General features: G+C 40.4%; 2 protein-coding genes across 3 annotated transcripts; both read right to left on the reverse strand.

Moving 5' to 3' along the window:
* Positions 1-7,256: 7,256 nt before the first annotated feature.
* nutf2l (nuclear transport factor 2, like) lies at positions 7,257-13,357 on the reverse strand. Of its 2 annotated transcripts, none has more exons than XM_066715867.1 (5): positions 13,202-13,357; positions 12,612-12,734; positions 11,817-11,888; positions 11,403-11,501; positions 7,257-7,691 (listed from the first exon to the last, which is right to left on the reverse strand). In XM_066715867.1, exons 2-5 carry the CDS (start codon positions 12,708-12,710, stop codon positions 7,575-7,577), a joined length of 387 nt encoding a protein of 128 aa, XP_066571964.1. In that variant the 5' UTR covers positions 12,711-12,734; positions 13,202-13,357; the 3' UTR covers positions 7,257-7,574. The 2 variants fall into 2 exon arrangements, with proteins under 2 accessions (XP_066571964.1, XP_066571965.1); XM_066715868.1 differs by lacking the exon at positions 13,202-13,357 and adding an exon at positions 12,894-13,148.
* Positions 13,358-15,395: 2,038 nt separating this feature from the next.
* Positions 15,396-19,513, reverse strand: bloc1s4 (biogenesis of lysosomal organelles complex-1, subunit 4, cappuccino). Its single transcript, XM_066715866.1, has 5 exons — positions 19,168-19,513; positions 17,860-17,931; positions 17,351-17,452; positions 16,974-17,108; positions 15,396-16,476 (listed from the first exon to the last, which is right to left on the reverse strand). The coding sequence occupies exons 1-5, from the start codon at positions 19,426-19,428 to the stop codon at positions 16,384-16,386; spliced, it is 663 nt and encodes a 220-aa protein (XP_066571963.1). The 5' UTR covers positions 19,429-19,513; the 3' UTR covers positions 15,396-16,383.
* Between the last annotated feature and the right edge of the window lie 1,541 nt (positions 19,514-21,054).

Consider the following 21,054-nt stretch of genomic DNA (forward strand, 5'->3'; position numbering starts at 1 on the left):
TTCTTGAACATGACAATGAGTTCACTGTACTAAACTGGCCCCCACAGTCACCAGATCTCAACCCAATAGAGCATCTTTGGGATGTGGTGGAACGGGAGCTTCGTGCCCTGGATGTGCATCCCACAGATCTCCATCAACTGCAAGATGCTATCCTATCAATATGGGCCAACATTTCTAAAGAATGCTTTCAGCACCTTGTTGAATCAATGCCACGTAGAATTAAGGCAGTTCTGAAGGCGAAAGGGGGTCAAACACAGTATTAGTATGGTGTTCCTAATAATCCTGAGTGTATATGTGTGTTTTCATATACTTTAACTTCATAGAAATCATTTGCAACTATTATGATACATTTTTTTTAAATAGGCTTTGTATTCCATTCTTCACACTTAGTGATCAGAAACGTTTATCCTGAAAATTATACCACAGAAAATTGGAATAAATAAACACAGCGATCCACAGCCCTGTTCTATGACCACATTCTCGCTACACTGTTGCTGTTGAGGACGAGGAGTGGCTACACTTTCAATGGGAAGCAATTCTACATGTAAAGAACCTATTTACTGTATTACAACGTGATAGCTGATACATACAGAACAGACATACATTCCTAGTCCGTTATTTCTCATAAAATGTACATTAACAATTTAAGCAAAGTAACGCTTAAAATGAACACGCGTGCATTAAATAACGTTTACATCCACAAAACTCACCATAGTTTAAAACTGTTTTTATTAATAATGCAAAGTTAAATAAAAAATAGTTAGGATTTAATCTATGGATATAAGATTGAAACTATGATCCTGGCGTTTGCCATTATAACTACAGCACATCGGCATCGAACATCTAGCCCGATCAAAGCATCATAACGCATGCGCACACACGCAGGCAAACAACGCATCAAGCGTCCATCCAACAACATCAGCAGGCCTCAAAAGCTCTGCGCTGCAGACTTCAAACACATAGCTGATCAACACAATATCCACACATTAAACGAATGTATTAAACCCAGAGGCTTTTAGCACCACGTTGTAAAATGTAAAACACCCAAGCGACTGCCTTTGTCATCTCTCTCAAATGCCTAATTATACAGTAATTATATATCTCGATAGCCAATATGGTTCACTTAAATTAGGCCATCACAACATAACAAAACAATATCCAATAATGAAACAAGAGGCATGTGAGGAAATAAACACTTACCTATTAGCAGAGCTGTAATAATAAACAAGCACCAATCAGATTCTCTCAACATTGGACCGGGAGGCCAGCTGTTTTCTCCAGATGTTTGGCCCTGGCCTCTGACGTCAGCTGCAGTGTCGTCTCATTTATTATCTGCCTCAGTTGCGGTTCATGCCGATCAATGCAATGTCCTCGATTGTTTTTCAAAGTGATTCATTTTTTGTTTGTTACGGCAGTTTCCAAAGTTTGCAGGAAATATTATTTGACCATATCGTTGCCCACTACTCACTGGCATTTTGGACCTGCACGTTTATGTATTTATTTGTCAGTAATTATCGCCTCACACAAACTGCTGTGTATGTTGGCAGTTATTCTGACTGACCATTACTCGATACGGAATCATCCAATCATAACCGAGAACAGATTTTGGCGGGAGACTATATTCCGAGGTTTTTGTTTTGTTTGTTTTTTGAGTTTTTGCGCCTCATTGCTCAGGCACTGTTTGTATCTAAACTGTTACTAAATTAACGGTCTTTATTACGTATTCTCGTCATATTATTTTAGAGAAAAAAAACGAACAATGACATATTTAACTAGCATCTAGCATCCACTACACCCCTCGCCGGCTGGCCGACACCTTGGCCTGCTGTCTCCGCCACTGCCTTCATATACTTCTGGTTTTCTTCTCACTCTATATTTGAATGTCCCTTATCAGAAATGTTCCCTATTAACCAGCCGCCCTGTTGTTGTTTTTCCGTTTGTTTGAATTCACACGCCGTTTTCTCACATGGTTTTGCTCGCTATCACATGCACGTACAGCTTCATCACAGTAACAGAGCCCTGCCGATACTCTCGCGTTATTTCCGCGTCATCGTTACTAGCCAATCAGTGGAGCCTAGACTGTCCGTGATCAGTGCTCAGCAATATGGCGTCGTGCTTGAATATTACTTAACCGTGGATGTATAGTGTCTGAGGGCCTTAGACCAGTACACTTGATAATGCACCGTTCATTTGGCGCCAAGGTTTGTGGTGAGTGCGCTATTGGACAGGATTACAAAGAATTTTATTATGTAATAATATAATTTACATTTCTTGGGGGTGTTACAGTAATACGCACATTGGCAGGTGCTTAATGAGAGTTTTAACGGGGTCATAACATTTCTCCTGCTATAAATGCATACATATATACACAAATAAAGCACATAATAGTAAAATGGGTCTCATTTCATTACATATGTAGACCTTTAAATGTTTTTAAAGCTTCAGTGTAATGACTAGTGATTTCACACCTACTGTGATGAGCAGAGCGCTAGTGATCGAGTCCTGGCTTCGGCCCAGCGGCGCAGCACACACAGCGTGTATCTTATAATGCACATTGTAGTTCAGTGTTTGTATGATCTCATACATGTATTATTAATAATACTGTGATACATAGTCATATGTTTTGTAATTTAATAATACTCAGGTCTAGGATGTTGTGATAAGGAAATGCATAATTATAATAAGAATAACCACATATAACCACAATACTTAGTAGATATTTGTTATGTTTCTAAAGGTGTTCAGGAGAAAATAAAATCTATACATATCTATAGAGCCTAGTTTCTTTAAAATGTTAAACATTAAAATGTTTACACTCATGAATTGTTGGCAGATTGCGGCTGCATACATGCATTTACAGTACTTTTTACACAAATATGTAGACCATAACTACCTGAGTGATTGTATGCTTGGACCATTTCCTGTTTCAGCTGCCTAATTGGTAAAACGAAATATCTTGTTTCTGTAGCAAAAAGGACCAATGTCTTACAAATTGAAGATTTAAACTATGGACATAAATCACAAAAAGGTCTTTCCACTTTCTTGTTATGACTTTACCAAGTTGATTTTGGACATTATCTGTGTTGTTGCTTTGTGTGTGTGTTTTTGTTGTCGTTTTTTTACAAAACCTCTTTTACTAGGCTTTTAACATCAATTAAGTCAAATATTATCACATAAAATAACAGCTTCAATAAGACACTATTCGTCCACCCCTTCTATGCAAGATGAGGGGACAATTTTATTAAAAAAAAAACATTTTAGGACTCTTGGTTTCTAATGACAAGCCATTATTTCAAGAAAGGCTACTAGTGTGGCCAAGACCAGCTCTTGTTAGCCAAAGCTGGCTTTCTTGTCATGTCAGAGGACCTTTGTTAATACATGTCTGTCTGCTTCTTTTGATGGCGATTAGTGGGGAGACTACGGCAAATGCTGAGTACTGATGTCAAATTACTTATGCACAGTGTACACACAGCAGATCCATTGAGAAAAAGAGCTGGCACTTTCAAATACGAGCACGACAATGATCAAGACATTCAGGTCTGCAGCCAATGTATTCCCGTCTGAACTCATTAGAGCTTTCAATTGGAAAATAACTGCATTTCAGGATGCTTGTCAAGCTAACATGAATCATCTTGAAAGATTGGGAGACAGATTTTGAAACAAAAGGACACATTCCCTCATTTAATTTCCTCTCTGAGGAGCATATGTAGGAAACTAAACATTATTTTTTGGGGTGAACAAGAATATTTGTCATTGTTTTTTCTGTCTACATGTCATGACTTAATTTTCCTCCCCATTAATTAAATGGTACAGATACAAAATATTTCTGATGTGACATTTAACAGATTAATTCAAGATGTTCTTAAAGCATTTAGCATAATAATTTGTCAATGATCTGTTTCTTTAATTTAAGTTTACTTTTGGCCAGATTATGTGTTTGTTTCAATTACATGTATTTAATATAAATTATTCATTTAGGTAACATATTGTCTTTGTTTCCATGTAAATTAATATCTTCCTTGGTTGAAATGATATTACGTGTTCATTGTGTGATTTTGTTATTGTTTTTGATCAGATTTTTATATCATACTAAAACTTACAGGAAAAAAAGTCTCCCCAAGACTTAATATCATGAAATGACTGGTGAATAATATTAGTGATGCAAATGTCTAGTTTTAGCTAGTGCTTATTTTTTCCCTCTCCATTCTTTTTAGTTGTCAGCTTTGAGAAGACCATTACCCTGAATACCCTTCTTACTCAAAATAACATGTTTTTTCATGAGTAGCCTACATCTGACAAGAAAACAAGTTGCAGAGGTGCCAACATTTGAAAATGAAAACCCTAGCATCCATAGAGCACAACATTCAGAACAAAAGGTGTAATGTATATTAATGTATGTATGTATGTACAGAGAAGTGACAAATTAAAGGAAAAACCTGAATAAATAAGTGGAGGAACATAACGAATGCAGATGCTTCTAAACAGGTGTAGTGCATGATACAATTAAGCAATTAACATCCTATCATGCACTGTGGCATGTATACAAATGCTGAGCAGGCCCAGTTGACCTCGATTTTGGATCAAGATGGCAAGAGGAAAGGATCTAGGTGACTTTGAAAGAGGGGTCATTATTGGGGCACGAATGGCAGGAGCTTCAGTCACACAGACGCTCAACTGGCTAGTGTCCTTGACACATGGGCGAGTGCATGTGTGGGACTCCACCACCATCATCAGAACAACAAATGAGGGAATATCTTCTGGAAGAATGGTGTTCATCCCTCCAGTAGAGTCCAGAGACTCATGGAGTCTGTGCCAAGAGCATTGAAGCTGTTCTGGCAACTCGTGGTACCCAACAATTTACTGAGACACTTAATGTTTTTTTATTTTATGTCATCTCAAAATCTGCCAGGAAAATGTCCCCCACAGCACAACAGAGCCTCCAGACCCCCTCACTGTAGGGGTCAAGGAGTCAGGCCTGTCCTGTTCTCTTGGTGTCACCACACATACACTCGCCCACTTGTCGAGAACACTAGGCAGTTGAGCATCTTTGTGACTTTTCCTCTTGCCATCTTGATCCAAAATCAAAGTCAACTGGGCCTGCTCAGCATTTGTATACATGCCACAGAGCATGATAGGATGTTAATTGCTTAATTGTATCATACACTACACCTGTTTGGAGGCATCTGCATTCGTTATGTTCCTCCACTCATTTATTCAGATTTTTCCTTTAAATTGTCAACCGTCTGTATTGTATTATGTGTATATTATTTGCAGTTACAGTACACTTAAACTGAATTTCTTCAATCAAAAATAAAGTTGAAAGAAGCTGACAAGCACTAGAAAAACAGTTAAATAATTAGTTAAATGTCACAATTTAAAACATTGAGGACACCTAGTAACAGACTAATTGGTGCTTCTTTTATTTTAAATGGCATTCTACATACAAAGCTACAGATTTAAAAAGACTTTATGACCACCGCATTTATTTAGCGTGTAATGCTGTTTACATTTATAACGCTTATTTCACCATGTTTTAACAGCAAATTGCATCTAGAGTATCGCACCTGATTGACAGATAAATGTAGAGGTTAGACCTTTGTATTTTTCTTTAACTTCACTACATTTTTACATTAATGACAAACTCATTAATACATTAAACCTAGAGCTTTTTGTAAGGCATTGCTTCCATCCAGTATGGGTTTATAAACATACGGCTTGACATGTAACAATCACCTCAATGCATGCCTTGTTAATACTCACTGAATAACAATAGATATTAATAGCAGCAGTAGTAATAGCAGTTGTAATACTTGTTAATTATTTATTAGGTAGACATTTGCGCAATGTGATTTAGAGATTTTTTATTTTTTATGTTAATCTGATTAAGTGTTCAGTTAATTCATTTGACAGCAATCAAAATGTATAAACTTATTTGTATTCGGTTATATTAAAAAAGGAACATATCTAAAATGTAATAATTGTGCACTTATTAGGTTCAAACAACCCGAAATGAACTGAAGCAAATGGATCGGAGTGACTCGACAACCATGACACTACAGGCCCGTTTGACTACTCCGTTTCAGTGAATCAAGTGAACCAATCTTTTGAATGGATTCAGTATAATGACTAAAACTGCACATAATTGGAACACAAACAAGGAAGCGCTGGGTCTGTGGTCGCGGTCTTGTAGCGCAATTTCCGCAGTCCAGCGCTCCCATTGGCGGAGCAGCGCAGATCCGTGCAGAACTGCGGAAATCTGCGCTACACGACCGCAACTTGCGTGTTACAATATTCAGCCTGCCTCTGCCGGGTCCCTGATTGGATTCATCCCTTAAACATCAACTGTGTAACATTGTCGCTGAAAACAGAGGAGAAATGCCTCCCATCTTTCACCGCATTGCAAGGAAAAAAAGGGGGTTCCATGCAAACTTTTCCTAAGAGGCTTGATTAGTAAATTCCTTTGCATTGTGTAATCCTGCAACACGGGGGACATGTCCCCCCCACTTTTTGAAAGACAGGAATGTTATTCTTCTGTAAATTATTTTGATGTTAAACAGATGGATTATTATTTCTTGTAGGAAGTTCCCAGTTTTAGATCTCCGTTTCACTGAACGTCCCCCACACACTTTGAAAATGTAAGGTCTTCCCGTGAGGTTGTCTCCTAAACTGGTTTTCCTCAAGACCAGATTATCACATACCAGCCCCAGATGGGGGCTTGTCATGTTGGAAATAAAAATGAAAATTATAAAAGACATATGCTACTTGGGGCACATATGAATATTGAACACTTACACCTTTATAATGATGTGTGTGTGTGTATATTTACAAATAAATCTATTGTCAAAGGGTGTAGAAAGCTAACATGTCTTTTCAGTTTTCAAGTACAAATAATTGTCTTTGTTCCTTTATTTTTAAAGTGAAAATGTATCACTAGCATGAAAAGAACAAAATCTAAACCCTCTGCACTTAACTACATTAAGTGTGAAACATTAAGTTTGATTGATTTGGGAAAGTTTACAGTATCAACAACTGGTTTTCAAGGAGTCACTAGAGGTGGGCAGTAAACACTTGTATAATACATCTGCTAATCAGAGATGGTTGGGACATGATCTCACCAGACGGTTCCCTGTAATCCCATTACTTCATGGGGCAGTAGAGGAAAGTAGGACAAGCCATCACAATCCCTTTTTAAGCTTTGGCAAAGCTTTTGTTCTTATCAAGGCAATCCCAAAACACTATGCAGCAGACAGTATAACTTTGGTTGGCAGTAATCAATTTATTTTCCTCACCAAATCGTTTTACTGTTTTTTTGTGTGTGTGTTTTAATAGATTTTTTGGGGGCGCCCTCAGGTATCACAAAAGACCTGATGGGAATGCAGTTATTATAGAAATACACAACATCTTGACAAGATACTTGAACAATTAATTCAAAATGTTCAAAAACAATTTAAACGTAACATGCCTTGTTTGTATATATACAAAAAAACAGGGGCAGTTATAAAATTTATCAGTGAACTTTTTTTTTTTTTTTTTATAGAAAAACAAAAACAAAAGTGGAATGTATTGTAATTTTTCTAGCATCCAAAGTTATGCAGTGCCAGTCTGAACATATCGTTACTGCAGATCCATTTGTTGTCTATGTTCTTCAGCAGGAACAGCTGGTGGAATCCCATCACTGGATCGTCATCCACCTGGAAGGAAAAATAAAATGAAATGACACGGACTAGTCACCTAACCGAGCAGCTTTACGGTCACCAGTTCACATTTTGAAGTTGTGCACAATAGTGTACGGCCAGCATGCTTTGCTGAAAAGCTGACAGCCTGCCGAGAGTCCTTACAGTGGCTCGCAAAAGTATTCACCCCCCTTGGACTTTTCCACATTTCATTGTTACAACATGAAATCAGAATGGATTTAAATCAGGAGTTTTTGCCACTGATCAACACAGAAAATGTCCATAATGTCAAACTGAAATTTCTAATCTGCAAATTGTTCTAAATTAATTACAAATACAAAACAGAAAATAATTGAATGCATAAGTAACCACCCCCTTCAGCCAATATTTGGCACCTTTGGCAGCAATTACAGCCAATAGTCTATGTGGATAACTCTCTACCAGCTTTGCACATCTGGACGCATCAGTTTCTGTATGTTTGGGGTCACTGTCCTGCTGGAAGATGAATTTTCTCCCAAGTCCCAGGTCTCTTACAGACTTCAGCAGGAGTTCTTCCAGGATTTCTCTGTACTTTGCTGCATCCATTTTGCCCTCTATCTTTATAAGGATTCCAGGCCCTAACACAGAGAAGTATCCCCATATCATGATGCTACCACCAACATGCTTCAGGGTAGGGATGGTGTTCTCAGGATGATGTGCAGTGGTAGGCTTGCGCCAAACAAAGCGCTTAGCTTTGCAGCCAAAAAGCTGTTTGTTTCTCCACTTGGTCTGAGTCTCTCACATGCCTTCTGGGAAACTCCGGTCAAGATTTAATGCGGTTTTATTTTTTGTTTTTTTTTCCCCAACAATGGCTTTCATTTTGGCACTCTCCCATAAAGGCCACTTTTATGAAAAACACAAATTATATTGTGCCATATTCTCTCCATTTCTTAATGGACTTGACTGTGCTCTGGGGGATATACGATACCTTGGAAATGTTCTTATATCCTACCCCTGATTGGTGCTTTTGAAGAACCGTATTCTGGATTTACACTGACTGTTCCTTCCTCTTCATGATGTAGGTTAGTACAATTCCTAACAAAAACAACTGTTGGGGGACCTCCCAGAGACAGATGTATAATAACCTGAAATCATGTGACACACATTCATTGCACAGAGGTGGACTCCATTCAACTAGTGACTTCTAAAGACAACTGGTTTCACCACAGCTCAATGAGGTGTGTCAAAAGGGGTGATTACTTATGCATTCAATTATTTTGTTTTGCAATTAATTTAGAACAATTTAGAGATTATATTTTTCACTTTGACATTACGGACTCATCTGTGTTGATGAGTGGCAAAAGCACCTGATCAAATCCATTCCGATTTCATGTTGAAACACAATGAAATGTGGAAAAGTCCAAGGGGGTGAATACTTTTGAGACCCATTGTATTTCAATCCTACAGAGCACCTCTGGGATGAACTGAAGCAGTAATTCAGGAAGAGACTAACTGCTCTTACTAGAAACTCTGGCCATCAAAAGGCCAATAGCAGGCATACAATCACTTACATACAGTGAGGGAAAAAAGTATTTGATCCCCTGCTCATTTTGTACGTTTGCCCACTAACAAAGAACTGATCAGTCTATAATTTTAATGGTAGGTGTATTTTAGCAGTGAGAGACAGAATAACAGCAAAAAATCCAGAAAAATGCATTTCCAAAAAGTTATACATTGATTTGCATGTTAATGAGGGAAATAAGTATTTGACCCCTTCGACTTAGTACTTGGTGGCAAAACCCTTGTTGGCAATCACAGAGGTCAGACGTTTCTTGTAGTTGGCCACCAGGTTTGCACACATCTCAGGAGGGATTTTGTCCCACTCCTCTTTGCAGATCCTCTCCAAGTCATTAAGGTTTCGAGGCTGACGTTTGGCAACTCAAACCTTCAGCTCCCTCCACAGATTTTCTATGGGATTAAGGTCTGGAGACTGGCTAGGCCACTCCAGGACCTTAATGTGCTTCTTCTTGAGCCACTCCTTTGTTGCCTTGGCTGTGTGTTTTGGGTCATTGTCATGCTGGAATACCCATCCACGACCCATTTTCAATGCCTTGGCTGAGGGAAGGAGGTTCTCACCCAAGATTTGACGGTACATGGCCCCGTCCATCGTCCCTTTGATGCGGTGCAGTTGTCCTGTCCCCTTAGTAGAAAAACACCCCCAAAGCATAATGTTTCCACCTCCATGTTTGACGGTGGGGATGGTGTTCTTGGGGTCATTCCTCCTCCTCCAAACACGGCAAGTTGAGTTGATGCCAAAGAGCTCGATTTTGGTCTCATCTGACCACAACACTTTGACACAGTTCTCCTCTGAATCATTCAGATGTTCATTGGCAAACTTCAGACGGGCCTGTACATGTGCTTTCTTGAGCAGGGGGACCTTGCGGGCGCTGCAGGATTTCAGTCCTTCACAGCGTAGTGTTACCAATTGTTTTCTTGGTGACTATGGTCCCAGCTGCCTTGAGATCATTAACAAGATCCTCCCGTGTAGTTCTGGGCTGATTCCTCACTGTTCTCATGATCATTGAAACTCCACGAGGTGAGATCTTGCATGGAGCCCCAGACCGAGGGAGACTGACAGTTATTTTGTGTTTCTTCCATTTGCGAATAATCGCACCAACTGTTGTCACCTTCTCACCAAGCTGCTTGGCGATGGTCTTGTAGCCCATTCCAGCCTTGTGTAGGTCTACAATCTTGTCCCTGACATCCTTGGACAGCTCTTTGGTCTTGGCCATGGTGGAGAGTTTGGAATCTGATTGATTGATTGCTTCTGTGCACAGGTGTCTTTTATACAGGTAACGAGCTGAGATTAGGAGCACTCCCTTTAAGAGAGTGCTCCTAATCTCAGCTCGTTACCTGTATGAAAGACGCCTGGGAGCCAGAAATCTTGCTGATTGATAGGGGATCAAATACTTATTTCCCTCATTAACATGCAAATCAATTTATAACTTTTTTGAAATGTGTTTTACTGGATATTTTTGTTGTTATTCTGTCTCTCACTGTTAAAATACACCTAACATTAAAATTATAGACTGATCATTTCATTGTCAGTGGGCAAACATACAAAATCAGCAGGGGATCAAATACTTTTTCCCCCTCACTGTACCTTGTATATCTGGTCTCATTTGTGTACATATTATTTTGCCTTAGTGCTGAGGAAAAGCCACGTGAGCAGAGAGACAGCGTTTGAGTCCTGCTTTACTGATGTTGCTGCAGGACTCATACAGACCCAGTTTGTGGACAGTCAGCCTCAGGGGGTCTCTTAGACTGGCTAGTCTATTTTTATCTTTGGTTGCTGAAGAACGTATAAGTCGTGCCGAGTACATCAGCACATACCATTTTTTTTATTATTATTTCCACAGAGAGGTGAAAGACCAGTGCTGAACTTCACATAACAGCTTTTTAGGGTTTCCCTCAGCGCCACAAATCAGTGCCGCCTGGCCAAACAAATGCGTGAATGGCAAAACAACAAAAACTTTAAAGCACAAGTTTTGTTATAAGGCAAGACATTAAATTGTTTAAGGAATACAACAAAACAGTATTTTCAATTTGAGGGTCGTGGCAATACCCGTTCCTGATATAACATAATTATAAACCAACTATGTTAGCAGAGGGCGGCTTTTAAGAACAGCACTGGAATAAACTGGCAAGGAGGCTAGTTGCGCAGCCCTTTAAAAAAGGTCTGTCCCTCACCTTCAGCTGGCCCACCACCATGCTGATGACACAGCTGTCTGGAGTGGGCTGGTGATCCTGCGCTGTGATGCTGTGCTGGATTTTCTGGAATGGGAGACTCTGGGAGAGGGAAGGAGACATGGATCACATGAAAAAAACATGGCCCATATCAAATACATTTACACTGCACTTTAGATAAGCGAACAGATTTGCAGTTTGAACCATCAACACTGAACTATGTGGAAATTAAATTGCCACTTGCACCATAATAATACACAAATGTGTGCATTTACTCATGTTTACTGTAGGTAAAACAAAAAACTACATTTAATCCACAAAAAAATAAATTATAATTTAAAAGTTGTCAGCTATACAGACTGGTACAAGCACATATAGTATTTATACAGCTCTGTACATTAATTCAAAAACACTTACAGTCAATTTTTCCATAATAGCGTTCTTGCCTTGAAAACCTTGGCCTTCCCATGTTAAACAGGAAGCATCTGTCTAAAACACCAAGAAGAAAAGCTCCAGACAGGCAAACTCAAAGACCATTGATTTCAATTTTCGAAAAACAAGGCGTTAATGATTAATAGGAAAATTCACTTTACAAGATCACATTGTGGAGTATGTTATACCAGCCCACTACCACAAATGTCACTATAGTTGCTTTAATAAAAATAGGAAAACATTTGAAATTTCACTTCATTGAGAATATATCTTCATAATTTGCATTTTTAGTTACACTGGTTTGAACTAATATTGTTTCTGAAATCCCTGAACTAGTAATACTCATAGCTACTCATGACTGAATTGAGAGCACAGCAGAACATATATACATATACATATACAGGACTACACCCAAGATGCATACTACACAGCACCCCCTTGTGAAAACGGTGCAAAATAAAAAAGAAAAGAAATGGACACCAAAGTTTTTAATATCACCACAAAAAGCAAGAATATGCAATAACTTTTCATTAAAGATGTTTAGAGATGACAACCACAATATTGCACATTGTCTTTAACATTTCTATAATGTGACAACTACTAGGATAATGTAACTTCACCAATTATGAATATCAAAATATGTCACAGCTAAAGCCTGAAACGCAAGCATTTGAAGAGCCCAGAAACGGATCTTGTGCACATGTTCTGGCCTGTGCGCTTGCGCAGCATTGGGCTAACCCGGCAAAGCAGCGAAACCAGAGAGAAGCGAGAAATACTTACGTAAAGGTCGCCCAGAAGCAGCCGGTTTGTGTCAAACTGTTGATAATAATGCTGTACAAAGCCGGTCCCGATTTGCTCCCACACAGGTTTATCCGCCATTTTTATGCGAATCCGGATTTAAATCTGAAAATAAGTGCGCGGTTACCGTATCATTTTAAGTTCAAGAACACACTGAAAGTAAGCGATGTAAATAGAGTGCATACAGCATTACAATTTCAATATAATGACCAATAATCTCCCGTAAAAGACAACAATAGTTAACGCATTACTTAAGTCACACACTAGAAATGTATTTGACTCCTCTCTGAAGAAGGAAGCTGCTTTTCCCAGTTCATTTGAGCCACGACGTGCGTCCCTCCGACAGGCAGCGCCGAGCGCCGCACTCACTAACTACACCGACAATGAGACCCGCAACTGTCCAATACTTTCACCCCATTCAAAACTCGCAACATCGCTTGGTCACTATCCGCTGGAAAAATACCAATGCAATATTACAAATAATAAGATGAACCATCACGCAACACATATTTTTGCCCATGAACTTTATTCGGGCGTGTTTTTGCGGGTATTATTTCGGTGCTCATACTCACAGCGCAGATGTTGCCACACGCCTGCAGGCCGGAAAGAAAGAACTCCCGCTCTGAGCGGAAAGCGTGCAGCGCTGACGTCACTCTGCGCAGCCCACCAATGCGCGGCCGGGAGCGCCTGTGCGCTGAGGCGCCTTCTTGTAGCGCAGACTTCTCCAGTTCTGCGCAGATCTGCAGGATCCCGCAAATCCCATTGGTGGTGCGGAGCAGATCGGCGCAGAAATGCGGGACTGTGCCCTGCGCCCCGGAGGACGCTTCGTGTTCACGGGAGTGGGCAGGTCTGCGCTGAAACGTGAGCAGGGAGGTCACTCGCACAACCGAGCCCCGACGATCCACATATTAAAAATACAAATCAAGATTTAATACTTATTAAAAGCAAGTTCTAGTCCCCCTTTTGAATATTAAGTTGAATGGTATGTAAAGTATACATAGAAATTGAGTAAACCCTATTTCAAACAGTAAAAGCAAGTACATGTTCAAGAAAGAGAACGGGAAAAGGCTCAACTAACTTTCACATAGACCCCTTGGTGTACAGGGTTATATGCGCTAAATTACACTGCTGCGAAATTTCCTTTTGCTCTACTTACATTTGTAAACATAACATTGGCTGTCACTTATATTACATTGAATACATCACTGGCAGAAATCGCTGTACTGCCTCTAATGGAGGAGGCCACATTAATGCTACTCTGCTCTTTGAAGCTATTTGGCCGAGATTTCAGTCAGATGACTTGATATGACTCAGGGACTTGGGCTTTTGGTGGAGGAACCTCCCCAGCTATCTCAAGAGTCCTAGGAAGATCATATTCATGTTTGCACATTTTCTAATTTCCCATATTAAAAACTTTCAAATATGGCCACTTATTGGCCTAAAACCTCAATAATATTTTGAACTCTTATTCTGAACTGTGATACTACATTATATTATCATTGAATGACATGAGTGGGTTACATGCCCAGTGTGTGTGTAACGGCGCTCACTGTGTACATGAGCTCATTACGGTGACTTCAGCAGAGTGAACACACCTCCCCGTCAGAAGGCCTCGTCGTCCGTTGTCGGCGAGGACCAAATCCCAAGCGAGGAGCTCTGACCCGCACAGGCTACATGTGGCCAAACAAAAGCCTGAACCCCAACCCTGGCAAAAAACAAAATTTCAAGCTGGGCTCAAACAAATCTACACTCATACATTAAACTCTGTAGAAACACAACCCTAACCTCAACACAAGCCTTTAATTTACGAGGGACTTAACCTTAACCCTAGCTCAGACCAAAATATAACCCTACATTTAACTTAATTTTAGTGCAAAATTGAACTAAATCACTCAAGGTAATAAAAACCACCTGCATGTAAACATTGTGATTTAGATCTTCATCTGTATACAAATCAATACACAGCTTAAGTCCTTTGTCAGATTCTTGGATTGTCTCCCCCACCTCATTTTTTAAAATTTATTTTTTTAACCCCAGTGGTTTTCAACACTCATCCTAGTGGACCCCTAGCCTGCTGTTTTTTCTTCCTGAGCACTTCAATTACTTAATTGAACCCTACTTCATAATTTGCTTAAATTTGACAAATTGTGTAAGGGATAAAAAGTTGTTTCCTAAATAAGATAAGTTCGTTATATAATATATATAATTCTATACTTCACTTAAAACCCCTATTGCTTAAAATAAGTAAAAGGCTCTCATTCAGGAAATTATTAGTATAAGAGATCGATGGGCAGACCACCAGTTTCCAATTCTAAATTGACATGAACAAATTGACAAATCAAAGCACAATAATAATAAAAATGAATTAAAAAATGCCGTATTTGCTTCTGTAAAGGTTCTAGGAATTACTAATGGAAATAATGTAGTGTGTTTCAAAAGCCCAGTGTAAAATAGTAGCGATAAAGAGAAAATTGATTTACTCAAGGCTTGACTGGATCCTGGATCAAAATATAGCCCCCAAACTTTTCTTTAATAATTTAAGATAACACCCCATAAACAACCTGAATGTAACCATTAGACAATTTCTATCCACATTTGTATCCCTAATTAATTCTCAGCTTTCAAATGTTACAGCCCAGACCAAAATGTTAGCCACTTCATTTAACTCGGTAGAGTGCAAGAAAATCCAGCTTCTGCAAAAGCTCAAGCCCAGTAAGTATAAAGCAGAAACAAATAAGTCTTGCAGTGGCTTGGCTCACAACACTGTCAGGATTTGTTCTTTTTATTATTGTGTTTCTACCTGGTGAAGCATCTAGACAAATCATTGAATACATTAATTTAAAAGGAAAGGCACTGTGGTGTAACACTGATAAACCCACCCATATCAAGAATGTGCCAGAACAGAAGGGGATGTATCAATGTATTGTGTATCAATGTATGTCTGTTACAGCAGTATAAGCTGTTCCTATTCAAATTGAACAATTAACAATTCTATTTTACTAAATAAAATTAAGGAATGTCATCAAAATATTCAGACAAGTTTAAAGTAATTTAAGTACATACACTAGCTGACAACCACAGAACAGGGTGTGCGAGACAAATACAAAAATCCGAGAATATAAACATCCAACTTCCACAACAAAACACAAAACGAGAGTGACTTAATTGCAAGAAAAAATTAAGCAAGAAAGAAACCAATTCTCTGAAGTGTTTGAAGCACTTTAGTTAATAAAACTGTTGGAAAATGCTTTCTTTTACGTCACGAAGCCTCTAAAATGTGATACACTGCTACGATTGTATATACAATTTGGCGTGGCCCGTTTATGAAATATTTACCCCTTACAGGGCAACATTAGCCTTCCAGAGATAAGTCACAGAACTGGTTAGTGTCCTTTTTGTCGGCCGGTTGGCTTCCAGGACAAAGCCCAGCAAGACAGAAGAACACAAAGAGGCACTTCTAAAAGGATGTTCGCCGAACCACTGAACGTCCACGGTACCGATCAGATGCTTCCAAATCATTTACACTTCAGCAGCGCACAGGTGATTCTCATCATACCGAGTTGGCACTTGATCAGCCGAAAGAAGTCGATACGCTGCAATTCATTGTATTCAGCGCTATTGATCAAGAACAGTATTGCTAAAGAAATCAGTCTGAAGTCTCAAACTGTCCTCTAAAAAAAATATCAACGTCCCCCAGTGTCTGGTCAGTCAAGCCTTGATGCAGCGGCTTGCTCCTGATCCCTTGCTGGTGTTGTCAGCGTCCAGAGCGCGCAGGGAAATATTCCTCCGTCCGGAACACAGAGGGAGGCTCTTGGTGATGCGGTGCTCTCCGGGGGCTAGCTGGTTTCTGTAATGGAAATCACACTTTTACCCACAGAAAGTTCCAGCCACTCCTGCCAATCTATGTGTTTTCCCCCACAGCAAGCATGGATACAATTACCATTATCTCAAAGAGGTACATCTCTAATCCTGGTGCTGCCTTTCAGTTTACATGTATATTGCTATATTAGACTTGCTTGTGAACAAAATTTGATCCCTTTAGGACCGTATGCAGGACTCCAGCCAAAGACACCTACCATCAGATTAACGGTTTTACAAAAAGGAAGGATTAAAGAAATGTGTCAGAGGTGAAACTGAAACGGGTGGATATCAACCAGTGTTCTTAAAATTATCCCACAAAGGTGAAAACTGACAAACTCCCTGAAGATCTGTTTTCTTGAGAACCATCTTAAACAATGAACTGTGAAATGTGAGCCCCTTGCTATACATCCATTTATAAGTCTCGCTCAATTTATGGCACTTCTTTCTTAGACAACAGTAATCGGTGCCGGCTGGGGGACTCACATTGAGGAAGGACGGGACGTTTATTGTGCGGAAGATCTTTTTGAAGGCCCCGGGGAGAGTTCCAACATCACCCTCCGCTTGGGTGACCTGCTCCTCCAACACATTCACATTGAGGCCGACCATCTTAACAAAGGCCTGAAAAAGACAATTACACAACATGAACCTTTTCAAAACACAATCCCTGTATCCCAACAATTGTTTCTTGTAGGCCTGTATTTTTCAGGTTTAAATAAAGGGGTCTTGTCTGGGTTGTGATAAAGGCAGCACGAAGAACACTCTCTTCAGCACCCTAAGTGATATGCAGAGATTTAAAGAGTGTCATTGACAAATTCAGAAAGTTGCAAAGTTTTTAATAATATGAATAAAGGCAAGCTTACTTCCAGCTTATCAATTTTTCTGTAGATGTCTCTCATTTCTTCCGACTTCCTATGGATCTGAGGTAGATTCTCATTTACGACCTGGGAAGTGTCACTCCGGATCTGTAAAGTTCAAAACGAAACGCCAACAAGGTCTTTACCTCGGTTTCTGTGAAGAAGTATGGGCCGCCCAACCCAGATGTCCAGCAGATGGCAACCCTTACCCTGGAAGACAAGATCCTGAACTTCTAGGATTGTGTGGTAGCACCATACAGCTGCATTAATCATGATCGATAAACGATTCCCAATGATAATACACGGTCATAGCTAAATCATAATTTACTGTGTATATTACCCATACCACTGTTCATTTTGAAATACGTGAAAGAAAAATGGCAGAGGGACTGAGGAACTAGCTGTGCACTGTATGCCTTCTTTGTCTTGCAGTGCTCCATGCTATTGCGATCAGCTTACATCACCACGCACATAAATACATACATACAAACATACATGCATACATAAATACATACCATGTCAAGCATTCCAACAAACTCATCCACTCTGGTGAGCATCTCCTCCAAACTCTTTTCCAAACTCTGAGCCTGTGCAAACAAAAAAAAAACATCATCATTACTTTCTACCGTGTATATATTCACACACTTAGAACTGTACACATAAATTTATGTATTTTTAAAGTGACATGTCTCCTCTGTGGGCTGCACAATATACACCGATCAGCCATAACATTATGACCACCTGCCTAATATTGTGTAGGTCCCAAAACAGCCCTGACCCGTCGAGGCATGGACTCCACTAGACCTCTGAAGGTGTGCTGTGGTATCTGGCACCAAGACGTTGGCAGCAGATCCTTTAAGTCCTGTAAGTTGCGAGGTGGGGCCTCCGTGGATCGGACTTGTTTGTCCAGCACATCCCACAGATGCTCAATTGGATTGAGATCTGGGGAATTTGGAGGCCCAGTCAACACCTTGAACTCGTGATTCATCAGACCAGGCCACCTTCTTCCATTGCTCCGTGGTCCAGTTCTGATGCTCACGTGCCCACTGTAGGTGCTTTCGGCAGTGGACAGGGGTCAGTATGGGCACCCTGACTGGTCTGCGGCTACGCAGCCCCATACGCAACAAACTGCGATGCACTGTGTGTTCTGACACCTTTCTATCAGAACCAGCATGAACTTTTTCAGCAATTTGAGCTACAGTAGCTCATCTGTTGGATCAGACCACACGGGCCAGCCTTCGCTCCCCACGTGCATCAATGAGCCTTGGCCGCCCATGACCCTAGAGCCGCTTTTCCTTCCTCAGACCACTTTTGATAGGTACTGACCACTGCAGACTAGGAACACCCCACAAGAGCTGCAGTTTTGGAGATGCTCTGACCCAGTGGTCAAGCCATCACAATTTGGCCCTTGTCAAAGTCACTCAGATCCTTACGCTTGCCCATTTTTCCTGCTTCTAACACATCAACTTTGAGGACAAAATGTTCACTTGCTGTCTAATATATCCCACCCACTGACAGGTGCCATGATAACGAGATTATCAGTGTTATTCACTTCACCTGTCAGTGGTCATAATGTTATGGCTGATCGGTGTTCGTGCGGGTAGTGCTTGCACACAGGTATTAACACACTGCACTCCCACAGAGCAAACAAGACCACCAGTTACTTCTGTGGAAGAAACATGGTGGCTCTTAAATCGGACACCACGTCTTTTTAATTGGGTGTCACCGCTCAAACCGCCCCTCTGCTGTTCTGGATAGTGACTGTAACTTACAATAGCACCCCCCCTGCTGCAGGCGACAGCGGTCAGTACCCGGTGTCTCACCTGCTCTCCCGCGTCGGCCCGCAGGTAGGAGGAGTAGCTGTGCGCGGTGTGCGTCAGCAGCAGCGCGTCTTCCTCGCTTGCGTCCCGCACCGCAGCCGCGCTGAAGCTGGGGCTCTGCGACACCGTGCCGCTGCTCAGGCAGTCGCTCAGCACCGAGGCGCTGCTGTGGCTCTGAGACACATTGCCGCTGTCCCGGCTCACGTCGGCGCTGCCCTCCTCGATGGGAGACAGGAGACCCACGCCCTCTCGCCGATGCTCCATCTTCCGCGTCTGTCCTCGTCCTGCTCCGTGGGGCGAGCCTGTCAGCTGATGCGCTCACGGGGGATAAACAGAGCCGGAGGACGGAGGCCCGCACGGCTCACACCGCACAACGAATGGGTGGCGACTGCAGCTGCGCAGATCAGGCTGAAGTGGCGCTGCGCTTGATTGAGCGGGTCTGGATTGTAAAGCAACATCTGGACGGCAACAGTCTCACCTTGTGGTGCCAAACACGTACTTTCATCTCGCTGCAAGACATGATCAGTACCTACAGAAAGTCTACTACACCCTGTGGTACTTTTTCACATTTTGTATCAGTGCCTCAGAGTTTTGTGGATTTAAATTAGGATCTTTCTCCACTTATGTACACAACATACACCATGTTAAATATTAAAAATACAAAACTGAAATATCATAAATGGATAAGTCTCCAACCCCCTGAGTTAATACTTGGTGGAAGCATCTTTGGCAGCAATTACAGCTGTTGGGATAGGACTTTAACATACACCAAGATTTGGCAATATGTATTCATGCCAATTTTCGCTTGGTTGGGACTCTGATTGGGCCATTCAAGGACTTTTACCTTTGTGTTAATTAGCCACTCCAGTGTAACTTTGATTGTGTGCTTCGGTGTTGTCATGCTGAAAGGTGAAAGGGCAAGTTCTGTAATTTGCTCCATTCATTTTCCCTTTTATCCTGACAAGTGCCCCAGTCCCGTCCAATGAGAAACATCCTCATAACATGATGCCACCACCATGTTTCACAGTAGGGATGGTGTTCGTTGGGTGATGCGCTTTGTTGAGTTTGCACCAAATTTAGGCCAAAAAGTCTAATTGGACTCAAGGTTGACTTTCTTGAGTATTGGCTTTCTTCTTGCCACTCCACATTTGTGGAGTAATTGATATATTGATGTCACATGCACATTTTGACCAGTCTTGTCCATAAAAGCCTGTAGTAATGGCAACGTTGCCATTGGCCTCTTGGTAGCCTGATCTACGCTGGGTCTTGGTGGTGTGATACACCTTCCACTTCTTGATAATGGTTTTGACCATGCTCCAAGGGATATTCAAAGCCTTTGATATATAGATATAGATATAGATATATAGATATAGATATATAGATATAGATAGATATAGATATAGATACAGATAGATATAGATAGATACAGATATAGATATAGATAGATATAGATAGATAGATAGATAGATATAGATATAGATACATATAGATACAGATAGATATAGATAGATACAGATATAGATATATATATATATATATAGATATATATAGATATAGATATATATCTATATATCTCTCTCTATATATATATCTATATATATCTATATCTCTCTCTATATATATATCTATATCTATATCTATATATATATATATATATATATATATATATATATATATATATATCTCTATATATCTATATATCTAGAGATATAGAGATAGAGATAGATATATATTATATATAATTTTAATACCGAGCCCCTGAACTACGCCTTTCAACAACATTGTCCCCGAGTTCTTTTGACAGCGCCTTGGTGTTCACAGTTGAGTCTTTGCTTAGAAATACATTTCGCTGCAGAAGGAACCTACATAAACTGCTGAATTTGTCCTGAA

The sequence above is a fragment of the Amia ocellicauda genome, chromosome 10 (genome assembly GCF_036373705.1).
Source record: "Amia ocellicauda isolate fAmiCal2 chromosome 10, fAmiCal2.hap1, whole genome shotgun sequence".
In the NCBI taxonomy this organism is placed as follows: Eukaryota; Metazoa; Chordata; class Actinopteri; order Amiiformes; family Amiidae; genus Amia; species Amia ocellicauda.

Coding starts and splice junctions, on each gene's coding strand:
- nutf2l (XM_066715867.1), bottom strand. CDS start 12,710: ATGGCGGATAAACCTGTGTGGGAGCAAATCGGGACCGGCTTTGTACAG. Junction 11,889..12,611: donor TGCTTCTGGGCGACCTTTAC/GTAAGTATTTCT, acceptor TTGGTGTTTTAG/ACAGATGCTTCCTGTTTAAC. Junction 11,502..11,816: donor CTATTATGGAAAAATTGACT/GTAAGTGTTTTT, acceptor TCCCTCTCCCAG/AGTCTCCCATTCCAGAAAAT.
- bloc1s4 (XM_066715866.1), bottom strand. CDS start 19,428: ATGGAGCATCGGCGAGAGGGCGTGGGTCTCCTGTCTCCCATCGAGGAG. Junction 17,453..17,859: donor TTGTTGGAATGCTTGACATG/GTATGTATTTAT, acceptor TGAACTTTACAG/ATCCGGAGTGACACTTCCCA. Junction 17,109..17,350: donor GAAAAATTGATAAGCTGGAA/GTAAGCTTGCCT, acceptor TGTCTTTTTCAG/GCCTTTGTTAAGATGGTCGG.